The sequence below is a fragment of the Cyanidioschyzon merolae genome, chromosome 20 (assembly GCF_000091205.1).
Source record: "Cyanidioschyzon merolae strain 10D DNA, chromosome 20, complete genome".
Taxonomy (NCBI): domain Eukaryota; phylum Rhodophyta; class Bangiophyceae; order Cyanidiales; family Cyanidiaceae; genus Cyanidioschyzon; species Cyanidioschyzon merolae.
In genome coordinates this window covers 1250897-1272438 of record NC_010146.1, presented here as the reverse complement: position 1 = coordinate 1272438, position 21542 = coordinate 1250897, and the positions used below count along the sequence as shown (strand labels likewise).

At 56.3% G+C, this 21542-nt stretch overlaps 7 protein-coding genes across 7 annotated transcripts, besides 1 other annotated feature; 5 read left to right on the top strand and 2 right to left on the bottom strand.

Moving 5' to 3' along the window:
• Positions 1-2311: part of a sequence feature (repetitive element) that runs on past the window's edge.
• A 172-nt stretch (positions 2312-2483) lies between these two features.
• Positions 2484-3830, top strand: CYME_CMT504C (alpha-tubulin; the record flags this gene model as incomplete). The annotated part of the gene is made up of 1 exon (XM_005539410.1): positions 2484-3830. One exon carries the CDS (start codon positions 2484-2486, stop codon positions 3828-3830), a length of 1347 nt encoding a protein of 448 aa, XP_005539467.1.
• A 607-nt stretch (positions 3831-4437) lies between these two features.
• On the top strand, positions 4438-6606 carry CYME_CMT503C (hypothetical protein; the record flags this gene model as incomplete). Its single annotated transcript, XM_005539409.1, has 1 exon — positions 4438-6606. The coding sequence occupies one exon, from the start codon at positions 4438-4440 to the stop codon at positions 6604-6606; it is 2169 nt and encodes a 722-aa protein (XP_005539466.1).
• A 2214-nt stretch (positions 6607-8820) lies between these two features.
• Positions 8821-10401, bottom strand: CYME_CMT502C (hypothetical protein; the record flags this gene model as incomplete). The annotated part of the gene is made up of 1 exon (XM_005539408.1): positions 8821-10401. The coding sequence occupies one exon, from the start codon at positions 10399-10401 to the stop codon at positions 8821-8823; it is 1581 nt and encodes a 526-aa protein (XP_005539465.1).
• Positions 10402-10900: 499 nt separating this feature from the next.
• On the top strand, positions 10901-13285 carry CYME_CMT501C (probable transcription elongation factor S-II; the record flags this gene model as incomplete). The annotated part of the gene is made up of 1 exon (XM_005539407.1): positions 10901-13285. The coding sequence occupies one exon, from the start codon at positions 10901-10903 to the stop codon at positions 13283-13285; it is 2385 nt and encodes a 794-aa protein (XP_005539464.1).
• Positions 13286-14086: 801 nt separating this feature from the next.
• Positions 14087-15787, bottom strand: CYME_CMT500C (hypothetical protein; the record flags this gene model as incomplete). Its single annotated transcript, XM_005539406.1, has 1 exon — positions 14087-15787. The coding sequence occupies one exon, from the start codon at positions 15785-15787 to the stop codon at positions 14087-14089; it is 1701 nt and encodes a 566-aa protein (XP_005539463.1).
• A 1951-nt stretch (positions 15788-17738) lies between these two features.
• Positions 17739-18317, top strand: CYME_CMT499C (hypothetical protein, conserved; the record flags this gene model as incomplete). The annotated part of the gene is made up of 1 exon (XM_005539405.1): positions 17739-18317. The coding sequence occupies one exon, from the start codon at positions 17739-17741 to the stop codon at positions 18315-18317; it is 579 nt and encodes a 192-aa protein (XP_005539462.1).
• A 1638-nt stretch (positions 18318-19955) lies between these two features.
• CYME_CMT498C (hypothetical protein, conserved) lies at positions 19956-21470 on the top strand (the record flags this gene model as incomplete). Its single annotated transcript, XM_005539404.1, has 1 exon — positions 19956-21470. The coding sequence occupies one exon, from the start codon at positions 19956-19958 to the stop codon at positions 21468-21470; it is 1515 nt and encodes a 504-aa protein (XP_005539461.1).
• Positions 21471-21542: the final 72 nt, after the last annotated feature.

The window sequence follows — 21542 nt, the reverse complement described above, 5'->3', positions numbered from 1 at the left end:
CGAAAAGGTGGTAAAAACCTTTCTTCTTGGACATATCAAGGATCCGTGTAAGGAAAAGTTGCGAGACGCTATCGAAAAACGTGTCGACTCGTAATCCAAGAGTATTGTCAAGGCGTCGTCAGGACTGATGCATTTGGCGAGGGAGATGTATCGCGATGTGATGCACATGGAAACGGTCGAGATTCCGGACGAGTTTTTCGATAAGACCTTTATTCGTCAGCTGATGCTTGGTACAGAGGAAGCGCGGCGGGAAAATGTGCTAGTCCATGGCCTCCACGAAAATCATCCCTTTTACAGCTTCAACAGTACTCGATGCAAGGGTTACTGGGATATTTACATATACGGAGTGATGAAGTACCTCACGAACCTGAAGAACCATTTCACAATGAACCTCGAACGTTTCATGATACGCACCGTATTTGCACTCTGCCCGGGCATCTCTCGCAAAGGAATATGGGCGATTATCAATGGCATCTCGAAGGATCGCAAGCATTAACATGAGATCGAATTCGTCGACAAGAAGAAGTCACGCAGGAGCACGAATGAATCTTCTGTAATCCGTGCGGCTATGCAAGAGCACCGCGCGATCTTGGGGTTGGCGAATCCAACAGACAAGATATCAGAGTTGAAAAAAGATAAGGGAAGATACTATCGCCTCGTCCTGCGCTATTTCGTGTTTTAGGATCGAGAGCTCGAATGCAATGCGGAGATGAAGCTGAGTGAGGAAAACAATGAAGAGTGGGAGAGACGGAAGGCCTTCCTAATGGAGAAGCGCTTCAACGTCATTTCGTTGTGCAACATCAAGTCACATATCGTGACTATCGACTCCACAGTCCTCTACGGCATCATGAAGGAGATCAGCCCGAAGTTCACTGTTAGCAGGGAGAACTTCACCGGCGAAAACCGGGAGACGCACTGGAAGAATATCTTCAATTTCAAACGTCTGAGAATGAGCAAGCAAAAGTTGTTCACTGGGATGATCGAGACCGATGGAGTAGCCAAGTGTGTACACTATCGGCGGTTGAAGAAAGATCGTCCAGTTCCGCCCTCGGCGAACCATGAAGATGAGAAGGAGGCGGGTCCTGCGATGCAGGAGGTGGAGGATAACGGCCTTGTCGTTGATGCGGCGGAGCATGAAGAAAACAAAGAGGAGGATTCTGCGACGCAGGGGGTGCAGGATGACGACCTTGTCGTTGGCGCGGCGGGGCATGAATAAACCAAGAAGGCGGGTCCAGCGGAGCAGAAAGTGCATGAGAACGACCTTGTCGTTGACGCGGAGAAGCATGAATAAACCAAGAAGGCGGGTCCTGCGGCGCAGAAAGTGCATGAGAACGACTTTGTCGTTGGCGCGGACCCCGGAAACACGAATATCATAACCATCGCAGCACCGAAGCGTGCGGAAGATGGGACCGACGGTAATTTACGTCAGAAAGACATGCGTCTGTTGAGGTTGTGGAGAGCGAGATATTACCCAGAATCGGGTATAATGAATGCAAGGAAGAAAATCGAGACTTGGAATTCAGGAATGAAAGAGATCCTGGAAGCTTTGAGCGAGGTGACTAGCCGAGGAGCGGACTTTGAAGCTTTTCGGAAATTCATGGAAGTTCGCATTGCGCATTGGGGTGCACTGTAGGAGGAGTATACCAAGCCTCGGTGGGCTCGTTTGCGAATGAATCTATGCTGTGGGAAGCAGCGTGCATTCGCGAACTTTTTCCATCAGTTGAGCGCCCTGAAGATGGATGAAAATCAGACGCTCGTTGTAGCCTATGGGACAGGGCGCTGGGCGCCGAAAAAGGAACTACGCCAGCTCCGTCGACAAGAACGTACAAGGAGTGTGCACGGCGTTTCGTTATGATACCAATAGACGAGTTCCGTGCGTCGTATACACACCATGAACTGAGGTGCGCACTTCAGAGCGTAGAGATGGAAAAGTGTAAGCGGAGCCCTGAGGATTTCACAAAGTACGGACCGCTGAAGGAAGAGCCAATGGAAAGGAGGGCGAAAGTTCGAGGGCTACTTGCATTAGTATGTACAACCAGTGATGGCAAGAAACGGATGGAGTTTGTGAACCGAGACTTTAACACCGCTATCAAGATACGGAAATCTGCGGTAATGGAAAGAAGTCCCTCCAGAGTATATGAGAGGGAACTTTGTTGGACAATCTCCCAAGGTGGAACTATATGAGACAAGATTGGAAGCAGTAGTGGCTGGCCGGTCCAAAAGGCTGGGAGGCGTCTGCACATCAGTTGGAGGCGTTATGTCTAGGGCGCGCCGATCGCCACTCCTGCACACCGCGGGCCGCGGCGTTCGATTTTTGAACGGCGAAACGCGTCAGGTGTCTGCTATTCGAATATCCCGCGCCATTTTTCAGCGTTCCGGTTTGGAGTTTTCGTGCTGCCTAACCATTCGACGGAGGTTCGGTGAATAGTCGCCTCTGGTGAGTGTTTAGTGTCTGAAAAGCTTCACAACGAATACAATCTATCATGCGCGAGGTTATATCACTCCATATAGGACAAGCTGGTGTGCAGGTGGCGAACGCCTGCTGGGAGCTCTTCTGTTTAGAGCATGGTATCCTTCCCGACGGCACGATGGCTAGCCGCGACTCGGCGATCGCAGCTGCCAATAACGCTTCCTTCGGGACCTTCTTCTCTGAGACCTCATCTGGAAAACATGTTCCTCGTTGCTTGTTCCTGGATTTGGAGCCCTCTGTTGTAGACGAGGTGCGCACCGGCCCTTACCGCCAGCTGTACCACCCAGAACAGCTGATGAGCGGGCGTGAGGATGCTGCCAATAACTACGCTCGGGGCCACTACACTGTAGGGAAGGAGATAGTAGACACGGCTCTCGATCGCATACGAAAACTGGCGGATAACTGCTCTGCGCTGCAAGGATTTCTGATCTTCAACTCAGTTGGCGGAGGCACTGGATCCGGTCTAGGCTCGCTCCTTTTGGAGCGTTTATCGGTGGACTATGGAAAGAAGAGCAAGCTCGGATTTACAGTGTATCCGTCGCCACAAGTCAGCACTGCTGTAGTGGAGCCCTACAACTCTGTGCTGTCCACCCACGCGCTGCTGGAACATACGGATGTGGCCGTGCTTCTCGATAACGAGGCTATCTATGATATCTGTCGGCGATCCCTGGACATCGAGAGGCCAACGTATCGGAATCTGAATCGCCTCATCGCCCAAGTTATCTCTTCGCTGACGGCATCGCTTCGTTTCGACGGCGCGCTCAACGTGGACTTGACCGAGTATCAAACCAACTTAGTACCGTATCCTCGGATTCACTTCATGCTGTCGAGTTATGCGCCAGTTATATCCGCCGAAAAAGCTCACCACGAGCAGGGCAGCGTCGCCGAAATCACCTCAGCTGCCTTCGATCCCGCCAACATGATGGCCAAGTGCGACCCGCGGCACGGCAAGTACATGGCTTGTTGTCTGATGTATCGCGGCGATGTCCAGCCTAAGGATGTTAATTCCGCTGTCAAAGCGATCAAGAGCAAGCGTAGCATCCAGTTTGTGGACTGGTGCCCCTCCGGTTTCAAAGTTGGTATCAATTCGCAGCCGCCCACGGTCGTTCCGAATGGTGACCTCGCCAAGGTGCAGCGTGCGGTTTGCATGGTGAGCAACTCAACAGCCATCGCTGAGGTATTCGCGCGCATCGACCACAAGTTCGACCTCATGTATGCCAAGCGGGCCTTTGTGCACTGGTACGTTGGTGAAGGAATGGAGGAGGGCGAGTTTAGCGAAGCGCGTGAGGACCTCGCCGCGCTCGAGAAAGACTACATCGAAGTCGCAGCAGACACCAACGAGGAAGAGGAAGAATACTAAAGGAATGCACATCGTCGCTTGATTTTAAGCTGTTCCACTCCCACCACTTGCGTGTTGCAGTGCAGTCACAAACTCGCTTCGTTGTGACGCCGAGTGAACCGGGCTTGCAACCCGCGAACACCAGGTCCAGAAGCACCTCGTTGCCCCGACAGGGTGCACCTGGCCAGCAAACGGTGCCAGTCGCTATACCACATGAGAAATCGTTATCTCTTGCGCACGGACGCCCGATCCGTGCTTGATTCGTCAGTAGCAGTGTCCATGACACGAACGACAACGCGTTGGGGCACGCTTCGGCGCTACGAAACGGTACCCTCGTGCAGTGCCCTACACCAGCTGGCACCTGGCTCGGCGCGGAGCAGTCGACCCGAAGCTCACGTTTTTTACTGCTGCTGCTGCTGCTGCTGCTGCTGCTGCTGCTACGAACGAGGGCTGTGAGCGCCGTAGCAGACACATACAACTTTGTGAACTGCTGCAAAGCGTACTCGCTCTGAGAGGAGTCGAGAGTCCGTGGGCTCCTAGCATCCGCCAGCTCCCAGTGGGTGTTTGGACGGCTCCCAGTGGGCGCTCACTGCCTCTGCCGCTGCAACAGCTTCGCTTTCCGAGTCGCATGGACCGCCAAAAGCGAGTTTTCTTGGTCCGCCTCGATATTTGTGAGCTCCTGGCCGTGCCTGATAGCATTGGTGTCTTCCATGTGAAACTAAAGGCGTTTAGAGCGGGCCTCTTCCGTCAGCACGTGCAGTGGCGAGGCTTTACCTCGGACCGACCCGTGGAGAACCACCGCGTCGTCTGGAACGAGTCCCTGCGCTTTCAAGCGACACTGATGGCTCGTGGTAGCGAAGATTCTGTACTCGCTCCCTTTTTCCTGAGCTTGAAGGTGAAAAGGACGATACCTTTTGGGAGAAGCACCCAAACAGTGTGCATCGGGGAGTTGCAGGTCGACCTCGCTCAGTATGCGGGCATCGAGGGTACGCACACGACTCACTTGCCACTGGAGAAGAGCTATACTACTGCGCTGCTGCGCTTTACGTTGACGATTCGCCAGAATGAAGGTTCCAGAACGTTCAAGCGACAACCGGTTGCGCAAAGCATTCTCCAGAGCGGCCTGGGACGGCCGCTGCGGGCGCCCTCAACGAGCACAGACGAGTCGTTTGACAACAGTCCTGCGACAGGCGCCTCTGCGAATAGAGCGCGAGCACTCGCTCTAATCCGCAATGAAGATAATTGCCACAAGCAGGAGCGCGCTGCTGATCAGCAGAGCCATGCACAGGAACGTGTAGTGACGGGAAGCGCCCCCGAGGCGTTTACGGATGAGAGCGATCTCTCAGATTTCAACTCGGATGGCGATGATCACGAAAGTATGATAGAACACGACCAAGACGCTAGAGATGGACCAAGGTATGGATATCTCGGAGATGGTCTGGTGGCTGGTACGGTCGGCACCGGCGAGAGAGACCGCGACATCGGCTACCGGACGTCGCTGGCGCTTGCGACCCCAGCCGAGTCTGCTCTTCATGACGACGCTGAAGCGTTTATGTATCGGGAAAGTACAGCTGATAAGCGTGGTGCTCCCGCGAAGCGTGATGTAGCCTTTCGAGCACCTTCGATGGCTACCATGCCACGCAGCGTCGAGACGAATACGGCGGATGCGGCGACGGCAGCGCTCGTTCCGCACCCGTCGACGTCCTGGGACAAGGGCTTGCCACCTGATTGGTACCAGCATCAACATGGACACACTTCCCTGCCAGGCATTCGGATACGAACTGGTTCCAATGACGGATGGTTTGGTGAGAAGCGAGCGTTGGACGCCTCGGTTCTGTCGTCCGGGTCGAAGCCGTCCTCCTCGACGCACGGCACTGGGAAGCGTGACCATCCATTGGACTCGTTGCCTCATGATGACCATGATTTCATCGAGGATCGAGATTCGAACGAGCATCGGCTTTCAGAAGATGATCCGGGAGCTGACGCTGCAGGTGCTGCTCCTGGTGCGGATGATGACGATACGAACTCGATCACGAGCATGTCCACCGCACCGGACACGACGCTTTCATCCCAGGATGAACGCACAACGACAGCGACGTCACCTGACGCTCTGCCAAGCACCTCCGAAGTGTACGATGCTGAGGCGGCACCAACGGAACCCGGTGTCATCGATCAAGCACGATCACCGGCTCCGGTACGATCACTGCCGACTGGACCGATCCAGCGTCACTACCGACAGGCACGTGTAGCGGCACAGCTGTTGGGAATGACGCTGGGGGAGCAGTCGGATCAGACATTTACGTCGACTGTACCCAGTACGGAGCAGACGACGCCGGCGGACCCAGTGAACCGCCGCTGGCGAGGCCGTCGTACCCAGAGTGCAGTACCGCATCTTCCCGAGTGGACAAGTCTCGTGGGTGCCAGCCGGCCGAAACCCGCTCAGAGCGTGAACCGTCGAACGTATAGTCGCTCGTCCATGAACTGGTGGTCGGGCGAACGCCCCCGGAAACCGTCGACGAAACCATCGAAACCAACGTTTTCGCTATCCGATATTATCGATACTGGACTGGACAAGTATGTTGCCGTATTGGCAGCGGAGATGCGACGCGAGCGCCTCGTGCCAGAGACAGTTCGCAGCACACGTACCGACCTCGATGCAGCCGTAGCCGACGTCCTGCGTAGACTGGGGCGCCCGGCGACGACCAACACCATCCCGCTTCCAGGAGACCGGCTCTCGCCAAAGAGCTCCCTACCGGCCGGGACAGTACCCTGGCGGCAGCAACAGGGACGACGATGACACCACCGCGGGCGGCAGCGGAGCAGGCCAGCGGGACACCAGTCGTGTCCCGGCAGTGGTGGTGGTGGTGGTGGTGGTGGTGGTCAGCAGCTCTCTCGAGTATCCTTGATAAAGCGCTTCGTTCCCGTGGAGTTTGGACTGTTGATTAGGAGACCAGATGAACTACAAACAGAAGCCTGTCTATATGTTTCGTTGTCACTACGGAGCGTGCAGTACGCTCTGGTAACCCGAGCGATACATGGGTAGAGGGACCTGCGGAAGCTGTGTTCACGAACAGCAGCGACGCGAGCTATCCCGGTATTCGGGTCGAATAGAATTTATCTCAAAACGGATAGACCAATAGAATGTGCCAGAGGAAAAACAGCGCTCGTAGTTGTGCTTTTTCTTGTAATCGACAGGACGTTGATGGTGGCCAGTAATCCCCGATAACTCGATAGATATCCGCACTGAGGAGAGCGTCTGCTCACGGGGTCCATGTAAAATGGAGTACTGGACTGCTCGCGCTGTGCCCGCCTTGAGATGTTTGCCCCAACTATTTTTCATGTTCAGCCTGAATATCCGACGCGTAGCGAAACGGGCGTGCGGATGCATGTGGAGTTTCACGATGCTCGATCGTTTTCTTTTCGGGAATACTCGTTCAACACGTTGCTGCTGGAGCTCGTTACGTTACCAGAATCGAGATGTGATCCGCAGTGCCGCGGAACAAGCGTTCGTAAAATAATCGATATCATCATTCGATTCATAAATACAAGCATCCGTGCTTCCTCTTTCCTCATAAGCTGCAAGCTCAAACCGAACATGAAAGTCTTTCTATCTTTCGGCTTCAAGACAAGTTGCGGGCGCTGCAACGGAGGTCGCTGGAATAGCGACGGAAAACAATCTGCGGCGTACTTTGACAACCAGCTCACGGTATCATGCCGAACATTCAAAGAGCATATGATGTTGAATCATCCATCTCGTTCAAAAGGCGATTTTCTATATCTCTTGATGGCCATCCAAGGAACGGCATTCGAGAACATCATCGTCCCTTTCACGAGATATGCATCCAAAGGCTCCCGGTTGCTTCGGTTTTCATGAACAAGGATCTTGGACTCGGACCTGAGTCATTGGAGCGATCGCTTCGAGTGCAGCGTGTGCCACTGCTTTCGAGCAAGGGCGCGTAGACTGCTCCAGATTTTTTGGTCTTCTCCAGACTGGATTCAACTATCGGTGCTTGTTTCGGTATGGACAACGTCGCGTTACGCGACTGCTTTATCGAATGGAACAGTGGACCTCAGCGCGCGCCTCTGACAGCGTACTCATGGAACGAATTGCCTCCGAAAAAAAGCGCGTAATCATACGCTACCGCATCGGGCACTGAAACCGAGGAGCGCATCGACGGAAAACTCGTTTCCCATGAAACGCATGGATCCAGCGATGAAGTAGATCGTCATCTGCCGCGGGATGAAACTCAGTGAAGAATGCGTTCTGGTAGGCACACGGGAAGTCCTCAGCTTATATTCGAGTGTCACCATTGTCAAGTGCGCACCGAGGCTGTATGTAAAGGCGACGGAACTTGCGAGGAAATGTGCAGATCGTAACTTTTGCCTATGCATCCAGCGTGTCTGCAATGGCCGGAAACCATCGATATCGGATCGTTCACGCTACCACCAGGTGACCGCCACTGCAGGCATCAGAGCCAGAGGCCCATGAGCGAACGGCATCTCGAATATCGTTGATGAAAAAGAGGGAGCGGAAGCAGCCTACGAAAAGCCCCCCAAACTTACACAGAGTACCATTGGAAGACATCCAAACATGAACGAGCACGCCCGAGTTAAAAAGCATCCGCTCCATTCGATGCTGACACGGGCGTGTAGGCATCAAGTCTGTGCTTCACGAACACAAGTGCATTTCGCCCGCACTCTCCTGTCGCGATACCAACGCTGACCTCGAAGCGCTTGAGGCCGCACGCCTCGTCCACAGCGCCAGTACGGCACTGTCTACCAGACGCGGAACTGAACCAGAGCAGGCGACTGACGCGTCCGCCGGAGCAACGCTGCACTTACTTCCAGGCGTCGCTTTCGTCGGCGACGCAGCGCTTGGCACCAGGCTGCTTTGGGGCGCGTACTGGACCCACCTGATCAGCTGTATTTGCACTTTTTTACCATAAAAGCGTCTGAACATCCAGCAGAATGCAGCGGACTCACAGCGATAAACGCCCGAACGTTGCACTTGTTACTTGAGCGTGTGATGCGTCAGAAAAGCTCGCACCTGCTCCAGGTGCCGAGCAGCCTCCTCGATAGACGTTGGCCACTCGCGCCAAACCCGTGGCATCGTTGAGGAATGCGTCAATGTCCCTGTGCAGGTCGGTGCTGCCTCGACAGCTGCCCAAGCTCGACATCGCTGCAGGGTATCGCATAAAGCGTTGAACGCTGCTTGCTCTAGACCAGGTCGAGGTCGCAGCGTACCACAACGCGATCGAATCGCGGTAAGCGCTGCAGCAAGCTGTTCCAAGCGCTGTTGTGTCAGCCCAGTGCGACGCTGGACGAGTCCGAATGGATCTTCATGACTGCTGTGCAAGATCAAGGCGCCCAGCGAGGTAGCCGTCATGCGATAGGCGTGCAACAAGCCAGCGTTTGAAAGTCGATACACGTGCCGCGTTCGGCTGAGGCGCTGCTGCTTTTGGTCCTTGGGAGCGGTGTACCGTTCCACGAGCGCCCCCGGTTCAAGAATGGCCAAACAAATGTCAAGCAATGCGAGCAGAACTCGGCCATGAGGATCCGCAAACAATCGTCGTCTCCGCTCTGGAACGAAGAGAGCGACACGTTCCAAATCATAGAGTGCGTACAGAAACATGTCGACGTGACCAAAATGTACGCTGTGTTCCAGCACCAAACAGAGGAGCTCTTCACCAGCGCCCGAGGCGATAGCGGTCCGCTTCGGTGTCGACTGGCGTTGCGGTGACAGAGACAGCGTCGCAGCGACTCGATTACGGAGCGCATGCTCAAACCTCGCGACAGTCACTGAAGCTCGTTTCCCTCTGTGATGCGACCCAAGCGATGAATTTCCTCCTAGCGTGACTGGACTCGTCATCCATACCTGCACGAGCTGGAGCAGTGCGCTCCACAGTAGTACCATGAGGCATGCAGAGAGCATCAGCGTCGATAGGAAGAACAGATTTGCCCACAATGACGCCCTGCGGTGCACTCTAAGCGCTATCACGAACAGGCCGAACCCGGCAACGATCCTCGGCATATAGCTACGCCCCAGAATAGGACTGCGCGGGTGTCTTAGAGAACGCAGTGCGCTCAGGAGTCGAGTCATTCGCTTCGTTGCCAGCAGCGGTAGCTCGAAAGCGAAACGCTCCGCTCGATCAAACACGAGCCAAAACCACCATCCACACAAGGCACCGAGTATCAATCCATCCGAGAGAGGTATCAAGCGCTTGCTTCGTGCCGAGCATGGAAGCAGCGGCTGCAGTGAGCCCAGGATGGCGACCTGGTGAAGTGCACCCGCTGCCACCAACAGCGACAACGCAACACGGCGTCGAGCCGGCCGCCGTGCCGTTGCATACCAGTCACTGCCGATCAGCGAGCCGACGAGAAAAAAGGGCACGCTACACGCCACAAATAACAGTCTTATGAACGTCGCTGCTGCTGTTCCTGCTGTCCGGCGGGGCAGCAGGACGCAGGCCTCCACCAGAAGCGCCCCTGCAGCATGAACGAGGCTCACCGCTGCCCCGAGGTTTCGGAAGCGCTCCCGCCGCAGAGCTGCAACTGCCGCACAGTACGCTGATCCCGTCTGATCTATATGCATAGCAGAACGTTCGGAAACGTTGACCGTTTTCGCTTAGACAGCAGCGTCCCGCTTCGTAGCTCCTGGGTCGTCGAGCGTGCGCCCTGCACGCGAGTCAACAACGATGCAGCCTCCTGCGCTAGCGCACTGGTCGGGTGCGGTACGCAAGTCACACTGCGGCCACGAACGAAGCCCAGCAGCGCCCTGAACACCGTCTCTCCGATCAGCAGGGCAGTCTTAACAGTCCCAGAGCGAAGAACAAGTGCTTGCTTGCTGTTACCTGCGACGCTGGGCATACCGCACGGCCGCTAGGGCAACGTCGCCCAGGCACGGCAGCGCGCTGTGTCGACGACCTGCACGAACGCGTTCGACTTGTACTGCCGCTGTGGTGCTTCGAGTACGCGCCGGGGTCTGGCGTTGCTTCAAGTGCACGTTTTCCCGTTGTGCCTTTTGATCCGGTGCTTGTGCTCCTCAATCAATAACAACAGGGTTCACGAACGGTCTCGTTGGAAACTGAGCTATGTCCGACTGGGAGCCGTACCTCGGCGCGTTCGTGTGGGCGAAGCTCCCGTCGTACCCCTGGTGGCCGGGTGTCATCGCGCCTGACGCTAAAGGGAACCACCGGAAAGGGAATCGCTTTAATGTCAACTTTTTTAACGATAGTCAGCATGCCTGGGTGACACGGGAGAACCTGGTCGCGTTCGCGGAGAACATGGACAAGTGCGTGAAACCAACGCACCGCTTCTACGATGCAGTGCGGAAGGCTATAGCCGAGGCAATTGAAGAGGGCGCGTTGAGCACAGCAGCCATGCAAACCGTGACAGCTGCTACAACGGATGCCGCTGCTACGGATGCTGCACTGACGGAAGCAGCGTCGACGCTGCGTGGTGCTCGTGTGGCTCCCGCTTCGACAGCGTCTGCGGCAGCAGCGGACCACGCGACCAGTGACAAGCGTGCTGGGTTTCTGGACTCGGACCCAAGCGAGGCCACGGCTACGCGGAGGCGCCTAAAGCAGAGACGCAAGATACCAGCGGAGGACTCCGATGGAACCGAGACTGCTGCGAGTTCCAGCGAGTATGCCGTATCCGAGCCAGAGCATGACCTCTCGGAGGGCGACGACGGCAGTGCCAAGTGTCGTGACGCGTACCCCGCACGAATCGACGAAGCCTCATCCGAGAGTACCGCTGAGCGCAGAGCGCTGGATCGCTCTCACGACCCGAACAAGCGACGGGCACACAAACGCAAGTCGTCCACCGGCACCGAGTGGACGCCTCTGTCCGACGGCATCTCTTCTGGGACTGCCAGTGGGCCGGCGGGAGCCTCACCAGGCTCCCTAGGTACCGGGAATGCTCAGCAAGTGCGCATGGCGGAACGTAGTCGTGGAGCCGGAAGCTCCAGTCACGGCACTGGAGCGAGCCGAACCGAACACAGTCGTCAGCTGGCTGCACTGCGCCAGCAGAACGCACAGATGAAAGCGCGTTTGGCTCTCCTCGAGCGCAAGCTTGAGAAGTATCCGCCCGCACCGCCGGAACCCACCCCGTTAACGCTTGACGCGATTCGGGCAAGTGCAACAGGCCTCACGAGTCGACGAAGTATTGGTGCTGAGGACCTCACACGCGTTGTGCACGGCCTGGAAGAGCGTTCGGCGATGCTCTCTGAGCTGCATCAGGCCTGGAGCGACCGGTGCAGCAAATATCGCGAGTGTGCTGCGCAGTTAGAGGATCTCCGTCTGGCCGCTGCGCGAGCCGCCGAGGCCTTTGAGCTCGAGGAGCGAAGAATCGCCCTTCAGCTTGCGGAATTACTGCGATATCAGGTAACGCTGGAGGTTCTTCGAACGAGTCGAGCTGGGAAGCCCATCAAGACGCTCGGCAGGAGCCTTCACGGGAAGAGTGCAGTGATCGGGCGGCTTGCCGAGGAGATTATCAGCAAATGGAAAGCCATCGTTACGGAGGCACAGCGCGAGTCGCAGGAGCCGTCCCTGTTGCCGACTGGCGAGTCCGAGCGGCTTCAAACGCGCGATCCGAGTAGCTCGGGTTCCGAACTGCTCGCCGCTCCAAACGATGCGACAAACGCGCGATCGGGGTTGAATGGTGCTGGTCGTGTACAACCCGACGACCTCGGGCCTAGCCTGCATACAACTGCTGACGCCAGGATGGACGTGCACGGGTCTGTTGCCGGGGTAGCGGATGCGGCTGGCCGTGAAGGCGCGTTCGCGGCAGTGCAGCAGGTCGCTACAGAGACCGGCTCCTTCGACGCTGGACCTGTGTCGACATTGGAGAGTGCGTGGAACACTGCCAACGCAACCGAGGTAGACGGTGATCAGCAGCAACAGCAGCATTCAGACCGTATGCAGACGGAGCCAATGGTGTCAGCGTTACCACTGCCGCCCGGAAAACGCGGAGATATCGTGCGAGCGCTGACTGACGTTTTCATCGCAGCAGCAACTGAAGAGGCAACACCTACAGAGCACGTGAACGCAGCTACAATCAATCTGTGTCGTTCCCTTTGTATCGAACTAGAACGGGCGCTGAATGCAAAGTTCTCTTTCGACTTTGCCCGCCCGGACTATAGTGCCAAGTATCGGGAACTGAAAGCAAACCTACGGCGAAACGCGGACCTGCGGTGGCGTCTACTGCGACAAGAGCTGTCGCCAGCGGAGCTCGTGGATATGAGCGCTGAAGCGTTGAAAACAGAGCAGGCGCGGGAGCGGGAAGCGGAAATTGCTGAACGAATGCTCTTCCACAAACAAAGGGGTATTCCACAAGCAGCAAGTACGGATCAGTTCCGCTGTGGCAAATGCGGTCAACGTTCCTGCACCTATTTCCAAATGCAAACACGCTCCGCAGATGAACCGATGACGACGTTTGTGACGTGCACACACTGTGGAAATCGATGGAAGTGCTAATGGAAGAGCGAATCGCTGCAGGACGTCTATCACCTCCATGGCTCCAGGCATGCACCGTGGGAACGCTCCTGGACTAGCGCGCTGGGTATTTTCATCGTCGTACGATAGCCGACGCTTCAGTATACGTGCTCCTAGCGAAGATGCCTGAAGCGTACGGAGAGCAGGTCCACAAAGCGCAAACGCTGTGCTGTGCTGTGCTGTGCTGTGCTGAAAAGTTGCTCGAGGCTCTTTGCCTCCTTTGCCGTTCCTTTTCCGCTTCTAATGCGCTGATTTGAGCGTGCTCCTGTCAATGCGAATCCAATAGGTCCCACGTTTCCAGCGGCAATGCAGGTCACGTCCTGGTCTAGACGTAGCTGGCAGGATACGTCCTCGTCGGACGTTGTCGTTTTCGGCCTTGTCGCGCTGATGCTGGAGCTGTACGCGATCGTCGTGATCGCAACAGCTGCCGGGGATAGGTCCAGTTCGTCCAGTCCCGGTGCTTCCTGTCATGACACCGAGTAGCGTCCGAGTGTGTGTGTGTGTGTGTGTGTGTGAGTACGCCTCGCTCTGGTATATATCGGGAGCGCTTTCTATGATGATGGCCGCTTGCTCGCATAGACAGAGGTTTAAGCGAACGGCGAAAAGAGGAAAATGAAATGAACGCAATCACCAGAATAGCGGTCGTGTGTACCTACGTATACGTGATGCACACAGGTACGCAGCTCGTATCGAAACTGTTCGGGAGCAGGGCGCCCCGCGTCTCTACGTGAAACCCGGCCCCGAAAACAGACAGAGACACACAGCGCTGGGCTTTGCGTCCTGTTAGCATTGCACGGGATACACTGGATGGCCCCCGAGAACCGGTCGCCGTTGAACGGGGTAGCTTTCGAGCACCAGCACCAGGCGCGGTGGTATTGCGAACGTCGCTTCAAAGCGCTCTCGAGCAGCTGCAGCTGCCTCCACAAAGTACGCCACATTAAAGCGCACAGCCTGCTTCGTCTTGTCGTTGAGCCCGTGGCAATCGAGAAGTACCAGCAGGGTCGGGTGGCGGCACGCCTCGAGCAGCACCGGCTCACATAGTGCCCAGACCTGTTGGCGATCCAGCGGGCGCTGCTCTTCCGTTTCAGGTTGGCGAAGCAGCTCCGCTAAGGGTGGCGGTATTTGTTGCTGTTGCTGTTGCGTTGTTCCAGAATCGAGTGCTGGTGGCGCAAGACGCCGCCACAATTGCAGAAGCATGCGCATCAGTGTCTTGTGAAAGGCTTGGTCATTGATCCAACGCGATACACTAAACGAAAGCGAAATAAATCGATCAGGTGCCGACTCCGGTCCCGCTGCGCGACTCGATACCAGGAAACGCAACTTGTCCGGCTGTGCTCGAGCGTGAACGGCGAACAGCCAGGCAGACGCTGGCGGTCTCTCTACGGTCTCTCGGTGCGGTCTCTGGACTGGTGGTGGCGCTTCCGCAGACTTGCTCGCTGCACTGCTCGCGTGTGGTTGCGTCTTGGCATCTGCGGTAAGCGTTCGCTCTTGGAAAGGACGCTCTCGACGCTGCCGCCGCTGCTGTTGACGCGCTTCGCGGTTTTGCTCTGTACCATGCGGACGAGGCTCACGTTGCCGGATTCTCTGTGGGTGTTCCAATGATTGCGCTTCACTCAGTTGTCGTTGTTGCTGTCCTGTATCTCGCGTGGATGGTAAAGGCGGCTGGGGCGGCCTTTCAGGCCCGGCACCCGATGCCGATGCTGGCTTCCTCGTCCAGGTGCCGGGCGTCGGGCGAGGAACGTTCACAACCGACTTTTCGGTGCTGCTGTTTCGCCCGCGACGCTCGAGCTCCATGGTTTCCATTTCATCGGCCCAGTCGAGCACTTGGCTTTCGCTATGCCAAGTGATGTCGTTGTGCAAGCGCGACGTAGACGCAAGTCTAGCGGTCGTTTGAGATGCGGGTGTTCCAGCGGCTCCAGTCGCCGCCACCTGACTGGCTTCTGGAGCGGGTGCTTGCGAGGCCTGCGCCAACTCCTTGGCATTACTGGTGTTTGTCGACGCGGATGATGCCACAGGCGGCAGAGCAACTGTGCTCACTTGCTTGCGAAGCAGCGCTAGCTCGTTTTCCAGTTCCTCGCAGCGCAGCCGAAGTTTCGCCACTTCCGCTCGCAGCGCATACAACTCCCGGGTACTGCTCGCCGCTGCGGCCACTGTGGACGGTGCTGCGCTTTGGTGTACCGGGGCAGGTCGTTGCCCCGGGGTGGACCCGCTTCCTCGGGTCATCGAGTTCGACTTGGTGGCTTGACTCAGCGTTGCGGTCTGATTATTCGGTTGTTTCGAAGCCAAAGAATTTCTACTAGATTCCAAAGGCGCATGGTCTACCTTTTCCGCTTCCTCTGTGCCGCGCAGCAGCGGGCGTGACGCCCTCGAACCGGCTCCCGAGACTACCACACTGGGTCTCGAACGAGTCTGCCGGGGTTCCTGCGCACGTCGTGAGCTCTGTTGCGTTTTGCCTGGACCCCCGTGCGTGCTGCTTTCGTTCATCAGTAAAGGAACGTAGGCTGTCGGTTATCAGAGTCATACGAACTGCACCTCCGCAAAGAGTGAAAGCAGCGGCACTGCGAAAGCCGCTCGCCAGAGCAACAGCAGTTATGGAATCGGGTTCGAGGACGCGCGGGCGAGAACGAGTACTACCTGGGAGAGCGACACTGCGACACAAGTGCGAGAGGCATACCATCGACGGGGGATGGATCTTCAGGGTGCTTTCGAACCTCGTACGACTCTGAATGCGAAAAAAACCTGGGTTGTCGACTGAGAATCACTGGCGATGTCAAGTAGAACTCCGGAAGCAGGACGGTCACGACTGCGATGAAGGTGCGCTTGTGTGTGAAGCTCCGTACAGCAGGAGGCGTCTACATGGTACAGGGGAGCGCGTACTTTGAGACGATTTTCAGTGCGTATCCGCCCAGTGCCTTTAGGTGGCTCCAGGCGTGATTGTACGCAGCCTAAACATAAAAGTCCAAGTGTCGTCGCTACGAGTATCAACGACGGGACGTGCTGTGAATGAGGCTCAGTGTCGCGGGACATATCGAGTTTTACGCAACGGACTCCGAATTCGCGTGTGATAGGCGCCCAACTCAAGGTCTCAACCCGCTTCGCGAAAGGTTAGAAACGAACTGGAATGCGCAGAGCTTCCAGGGAAATCAGGGGAACGCTAGCTGCTTTGCACAAGCACGAACGCAGGCCAGGTGCTAGTCGATCTTGTCGCTCAGTGTCGCCGTTGGTGTGTGTGCTTCACCAAACCAGGAACCTGCTGCCATTTGAAACGACAAGCTTCATTGTGGTTGGGAAAAGCTTTCCTTGAGGACGTGTTCCCGGAAACGGTGGACGAGTCCGCGCTTGAGCAGCAGCTCCTCCTCAGCGGCAACGTGATTTCCCGATACTCGCGTCTACAGGCCGCAACTTTCGGTGATGCAGTGCGAAGTTCGCTCCTGTTGACCTTAATTCGCCTTGTCGTCTCGCAGGCGCTCCTGACTGATCCTAGAATGTCTTGTTTACAAGTCAATCGTGGACGGATGCATGAAGACGAGCTTCCTGCGGCTAGATGGCAACACATATACACATGCAGCAGCTTGGACACCTGCAATGCCGCGACCTACCTCGTCCCGTTTCACTTTCTCAACATCCAATGTAAAGCAGCTCGCAATGCACCGATGCAATCTCTGCAATCCATCATGTCCAAATAGGATAAGAAAGACAAAGGATGCTGGCCCACTGCGCTCATCTGAATACGACCACGATCGACAGAACAAGTGCAGTGCCCAGTAAGACAACGATGAACCAGGGCAGAACGGTGTCTGGCGAGAAGGAGCGCTGCCCCAACGACGCACTCTGAACAGTAAACCTCCATAACGCAATCACTACCATAAACTGACTCAGGGCGACCATGAGTGTTCCAATGATCCGCGCCATCCTTGACGATAAGAGCACGGCTACGGCAACGCCTAGAGAAGACGCTGTTACGCTCGTTCGAACCGTTGCCAAAAAGGTGCGCTCTAGCGCCAGAATATCACGACCGATAGCAAACTCGTTCGGTGGGCAGCAACAATACCAGAGTTGCCGCAAGAAACGCACACCGCAGTTGCGCTGCGCTTTCCCGTCGCCTGGCTCGCAGACAGGCGGGGTGCTCCTCGACAGACGCGGTGCCAAGGTATTGCCAGAACTCATGAAGTCGACAATTTTCAATAGATTTCTACAACATAATGAAAAAGGGATCGATCGCTTCGATGTAACTGATGGTGTCAGTGCGCCAGGTCGTCGACGAACTTGTGTCCAGCGCTAGTGCTGGTCAAAAAAAACCGGCAATGGCGGCGGAACGTTCAACGCAAGAACTGCGCTCACTGCTGGTGCCGAGTTGTCGTCGCCGGTCGTGTACGCTTGCAGACCTGCCTCAGACGTTGCCAAGGTGTCTGAAGCTGCCTAGACTTGTGCGTGAATGGCCTGCTCGCCTGGCTCGAAAAGTGCGCAGCTTCTCCTATACCAGTGTCAGGCACTCCCGACACTGAGGCCAGCTTCAACGACTGCTGCACTGCTGGGGTACCGACACCGCCGCGGTTCTGCTGCAGCATCTGGGACGTTCTGCCGTACAGAGCATGCGAAACGCTTCGTATTGTGCCGAAAAGTGCGTTCTACTCGACGCAGGACGTCGGGAGCGTTGCTGTGTAGGGCCCTGCTGGCGATCGGCATCCAGGAGCTGGCCTCAGCTTTTGCTGGTGGAAGCATCGGCGTGTTGGGCACACTGCTCACCCTGGAGCTGGCACAGACGCGGGCGCGAGAGCGCATGCAGTGTCCATACTGCTCAGGACGTGGAAAACTCGTCTGCGGTCAGTGTTTAGCGCTCGGAACCTTGCCGAATAGGAAAAGCCCGGACGGCACCGTGCCTTGTCGCCTTTGTGGACGCAGTGGATACGTCCCGTGCAATCACTGTGAAGGCACCGGTCGCCTATTCCAAGAAGAAGTAGAGCGAGCCGCCCTGCAAACCTATGAGCAGGAATGGCTCGGTCGCGAACCCTAACCAGGCTACAACGGGATGCGTCACCCGCTGGTTGCCAAACGTCGCAGACAGGTCGAAGAACGTATGGGCGTGGCTCAGGGACTGCTCAGCTGCTGGCGGTCACTGCGTAACCGGTCCGTTTGCGTAGTGCACTTGGTTGACGCCGTACGCGTGCCAATGACGATGATCGCTCAATGCTGACACTTGTGGCACTTAGACGAGTGACCTGTATTGACCAGCGTTTGCTGCGAACACTTTCCCGTCACGCTTCGGGGCATGCGCAGGTACTGGCAGAGAATAAGAGGCGCTGGACTCGTGATAAGCCGGGGGAGCTCGCTCCTCGTTGCATCGCTATCTTGTCGATAGCGTACGTTCGCTGCTTCCCAGATTCGATGCGACGTCACCGTCACCGTAGCATTAAATCAAATCGACGGAACCAATGAGCTGAAAAGGAAAGCTGATGAAGCTAATCAACTTTTTCCTAAACTGATATGATCCAAACTTGGGTATACTGGAGGCCAAGAGCGAGGCCAACAAGAGGAACGACGGCGTTCGGACGCATCTGGATGCGCTCAACGCCGTATCGCGCACAGGAGAATGTTTTTGTGCGCTTCATACAGAGCGCAGATCACCTTCCAAATGCCTCAAGCAGACGATCTTTCACAGGAGTACACGAAGCAATGCTGAGGTCGGTAACGATTTCAACTGCACTGAAGTACGAAGCGTGCATTCCTGAACTTGCTCGTAAAGTTGGAAAGCGAAACAACCGATATGTCACGTGGTCTGGTTGTCGCCTACGGCGCTAGTCGTGGTTTGGCTTCCAAGGGCCGCAATCCTGCTGCCGCTATGAAAGCGCTCAACGAGTGCAGGAGTCCAAGCTGCACAATTCCCATCGATGCGTCCAGGACGACATCCACACATCACGAGCACAGGCGCGCGCTGAAGTAGGTAAACGATACGAGCCTAAAACAGAGGTGGAGCAGCACGAGATTCGTGTGCGGTTGTATAACCGAGCGTCCGCTAGCGAGACAATCGATGGTGAGAAGCTTGCTATCGCGCGATTCCAAAAGCAACGATGCACGCAGGCACTTTCCCTACCTCGACTTGAGCACTTCAATGAATAACAGGTAATGTGTGGTTCGTCCGAAGCGACCAGCGCCTCGGTGTCCAGCGAAATATCCATGGAATCGTACGGTACGCTGAACGTAAGCTGTGATCTATCGCTGAACACTTTCGATGTAAAAATAATCAGGGCCCAGAAGACACAGGACAGGGAATACACATTGAAGCAAGAACCCGGAACGAAGCAGTGCACCAATCCATCTATGCAGACGCAGCCAACCTACATGGATACCGGAAATTATTTCCCTAAACAAACGGCGAACGAGAGCGTGGCAGCCCACGATGCCATATACCGCGGAGGCCTGGTGCCAGCGATCCAGCGCCTGGCCGGGGACACGTGTCCATCCGTCGGTGCCCCAGATGCGTGTCGCGGCGCGAAACGGAAAATGCGACACGCATGTCAACATTCATTTTCCCTTCTAGTTTAGATACGTGCGGCCTTCAAACGATTCTGTAGTTACGAAACATTTTCAGTCGGTTTAGAGGCGTTGGTAGTGTCAAGCAATCGCTACAGTACACCAGGCTTGTAGACTTGTGATGCGCACGCCGCCGGTGTCAACGCCGCGTCCACCGAGCACCAGCAACAGCGCCTCGATTCTCTCCGAGAGCCTCGTTCGTCTACACGCTGCCGTGTTCGGACTTTTATTCGGGAATATCGGTGGGGTGCGTCAGTCGTTGCCAAGTTTTGCACGTCATGTGACAGTTTCGTCTCGTAAAGGGCCAACCTGGATCACGCGCGCACACGTCGAGACCTGGTTGCACGAAGAGACCACTTGGCTTGATGAGCACAGTGCGACCCGAGACGCGCTAGAAACTTCTTTCTCGTCACCTGTCAAAGACGCGAGTGTTTCGGCAACTGACACGCTTGAAGATAAGAACGCTGCTCTGGAGCGCGTTCTGCAGCGACTGGTGGCGTACGGGGTTCTGGTGGCCTCGCCTCTGCGCTCGCCACCGGAAACCGGTGTGAACGGGCATCCGACAGCCTCGGGCGTGGCAGGCCTTGCAGATGCGCCCGACTACGGCGTCGTCCACTTTATGCAGAATGAAAGCGAGTGTTCGTTGAATACGCTGTTGCGACTTCCGGAGAGTCTGCGCCGGAGCGCGCGGTATCCCGCACGCACCCTGGCCCTCGAGACTGAGCGTGTGCTGGACGCGCTGCTGCAGGTCGCGCTTCCCGTCGAAGACTACGCGGATTACGGTCTACGCTACGAGGCGGTGTTCGCGGACCCATGTTTTCCCGAGTGGCTCACATTGGCCTCCCTGCTTGCGTGGTGCCGTCGTCCTGATGACTCGCTCGCCGATGACGGCCAGAAGCTGGCCTTTTACTGTAACATCTTCAACGGAATGGTGATCCAGGCGGTCATTCAGGAGCTGAAACTACGCGGCACCGCGAAATCGTCTCGTTTCCCGGACGCCATGGAGCTCCTGCGTCGTACGCATTTCGTCCTGTGTGGGGAGCTCATGACGCTGGAGGATTTGCGGGACCAGGTGATTCGCTTCGGGTGCCGGCAATCGCTAGGCAAGGACCAGGAACGTTTTGCTCCGCTCCTGGTTTCCGTCTGTGAACCGCGAGTGCATTTCGTTTTGCACTGGGGCGCTCGTTCGAGTCCGTTACCTCGCTGCGTTCATTTGTCGCGTTGGGAATGCGACTTGGATGCAGCGACGACGTCGTTTCTTCTGAATCCCCGCCAGGTTTTTATTCCGTTACAGGCCAAATCGTCAATTCAATTATCTCGGCTATTTGAATGGTTTGGGGAGGACTTTGCCGCAGATTGTCGTCGTGTTCGGGCGGAGGGCCATACCCAGCTGGCGACGTTGCGCTGGATACATGCGCACCTGGCAGAGGATACAACGGCAGAACGGGCTCTCAGCGAGCGCCTAGCCCGACTCGAGGGCGCTTCGGCGGATTCGGAAACGGAACAGGAAGCAGACCGCTCGACGCGCTGTTTCCCCTGCCGACGCATTGTCACGCTGCCGAAGCCGCGAATGATTCAGTATATGGATTTCGATTCGCGGATTGCAATCGCGGCCTCCGAAAACGCGCAGTCGTGAGCAAACAAGAGCACACAGCGTTGACATGCACTCGTTTGTAGCATCGTCGACAAGCTCGTACCGGACGATAGG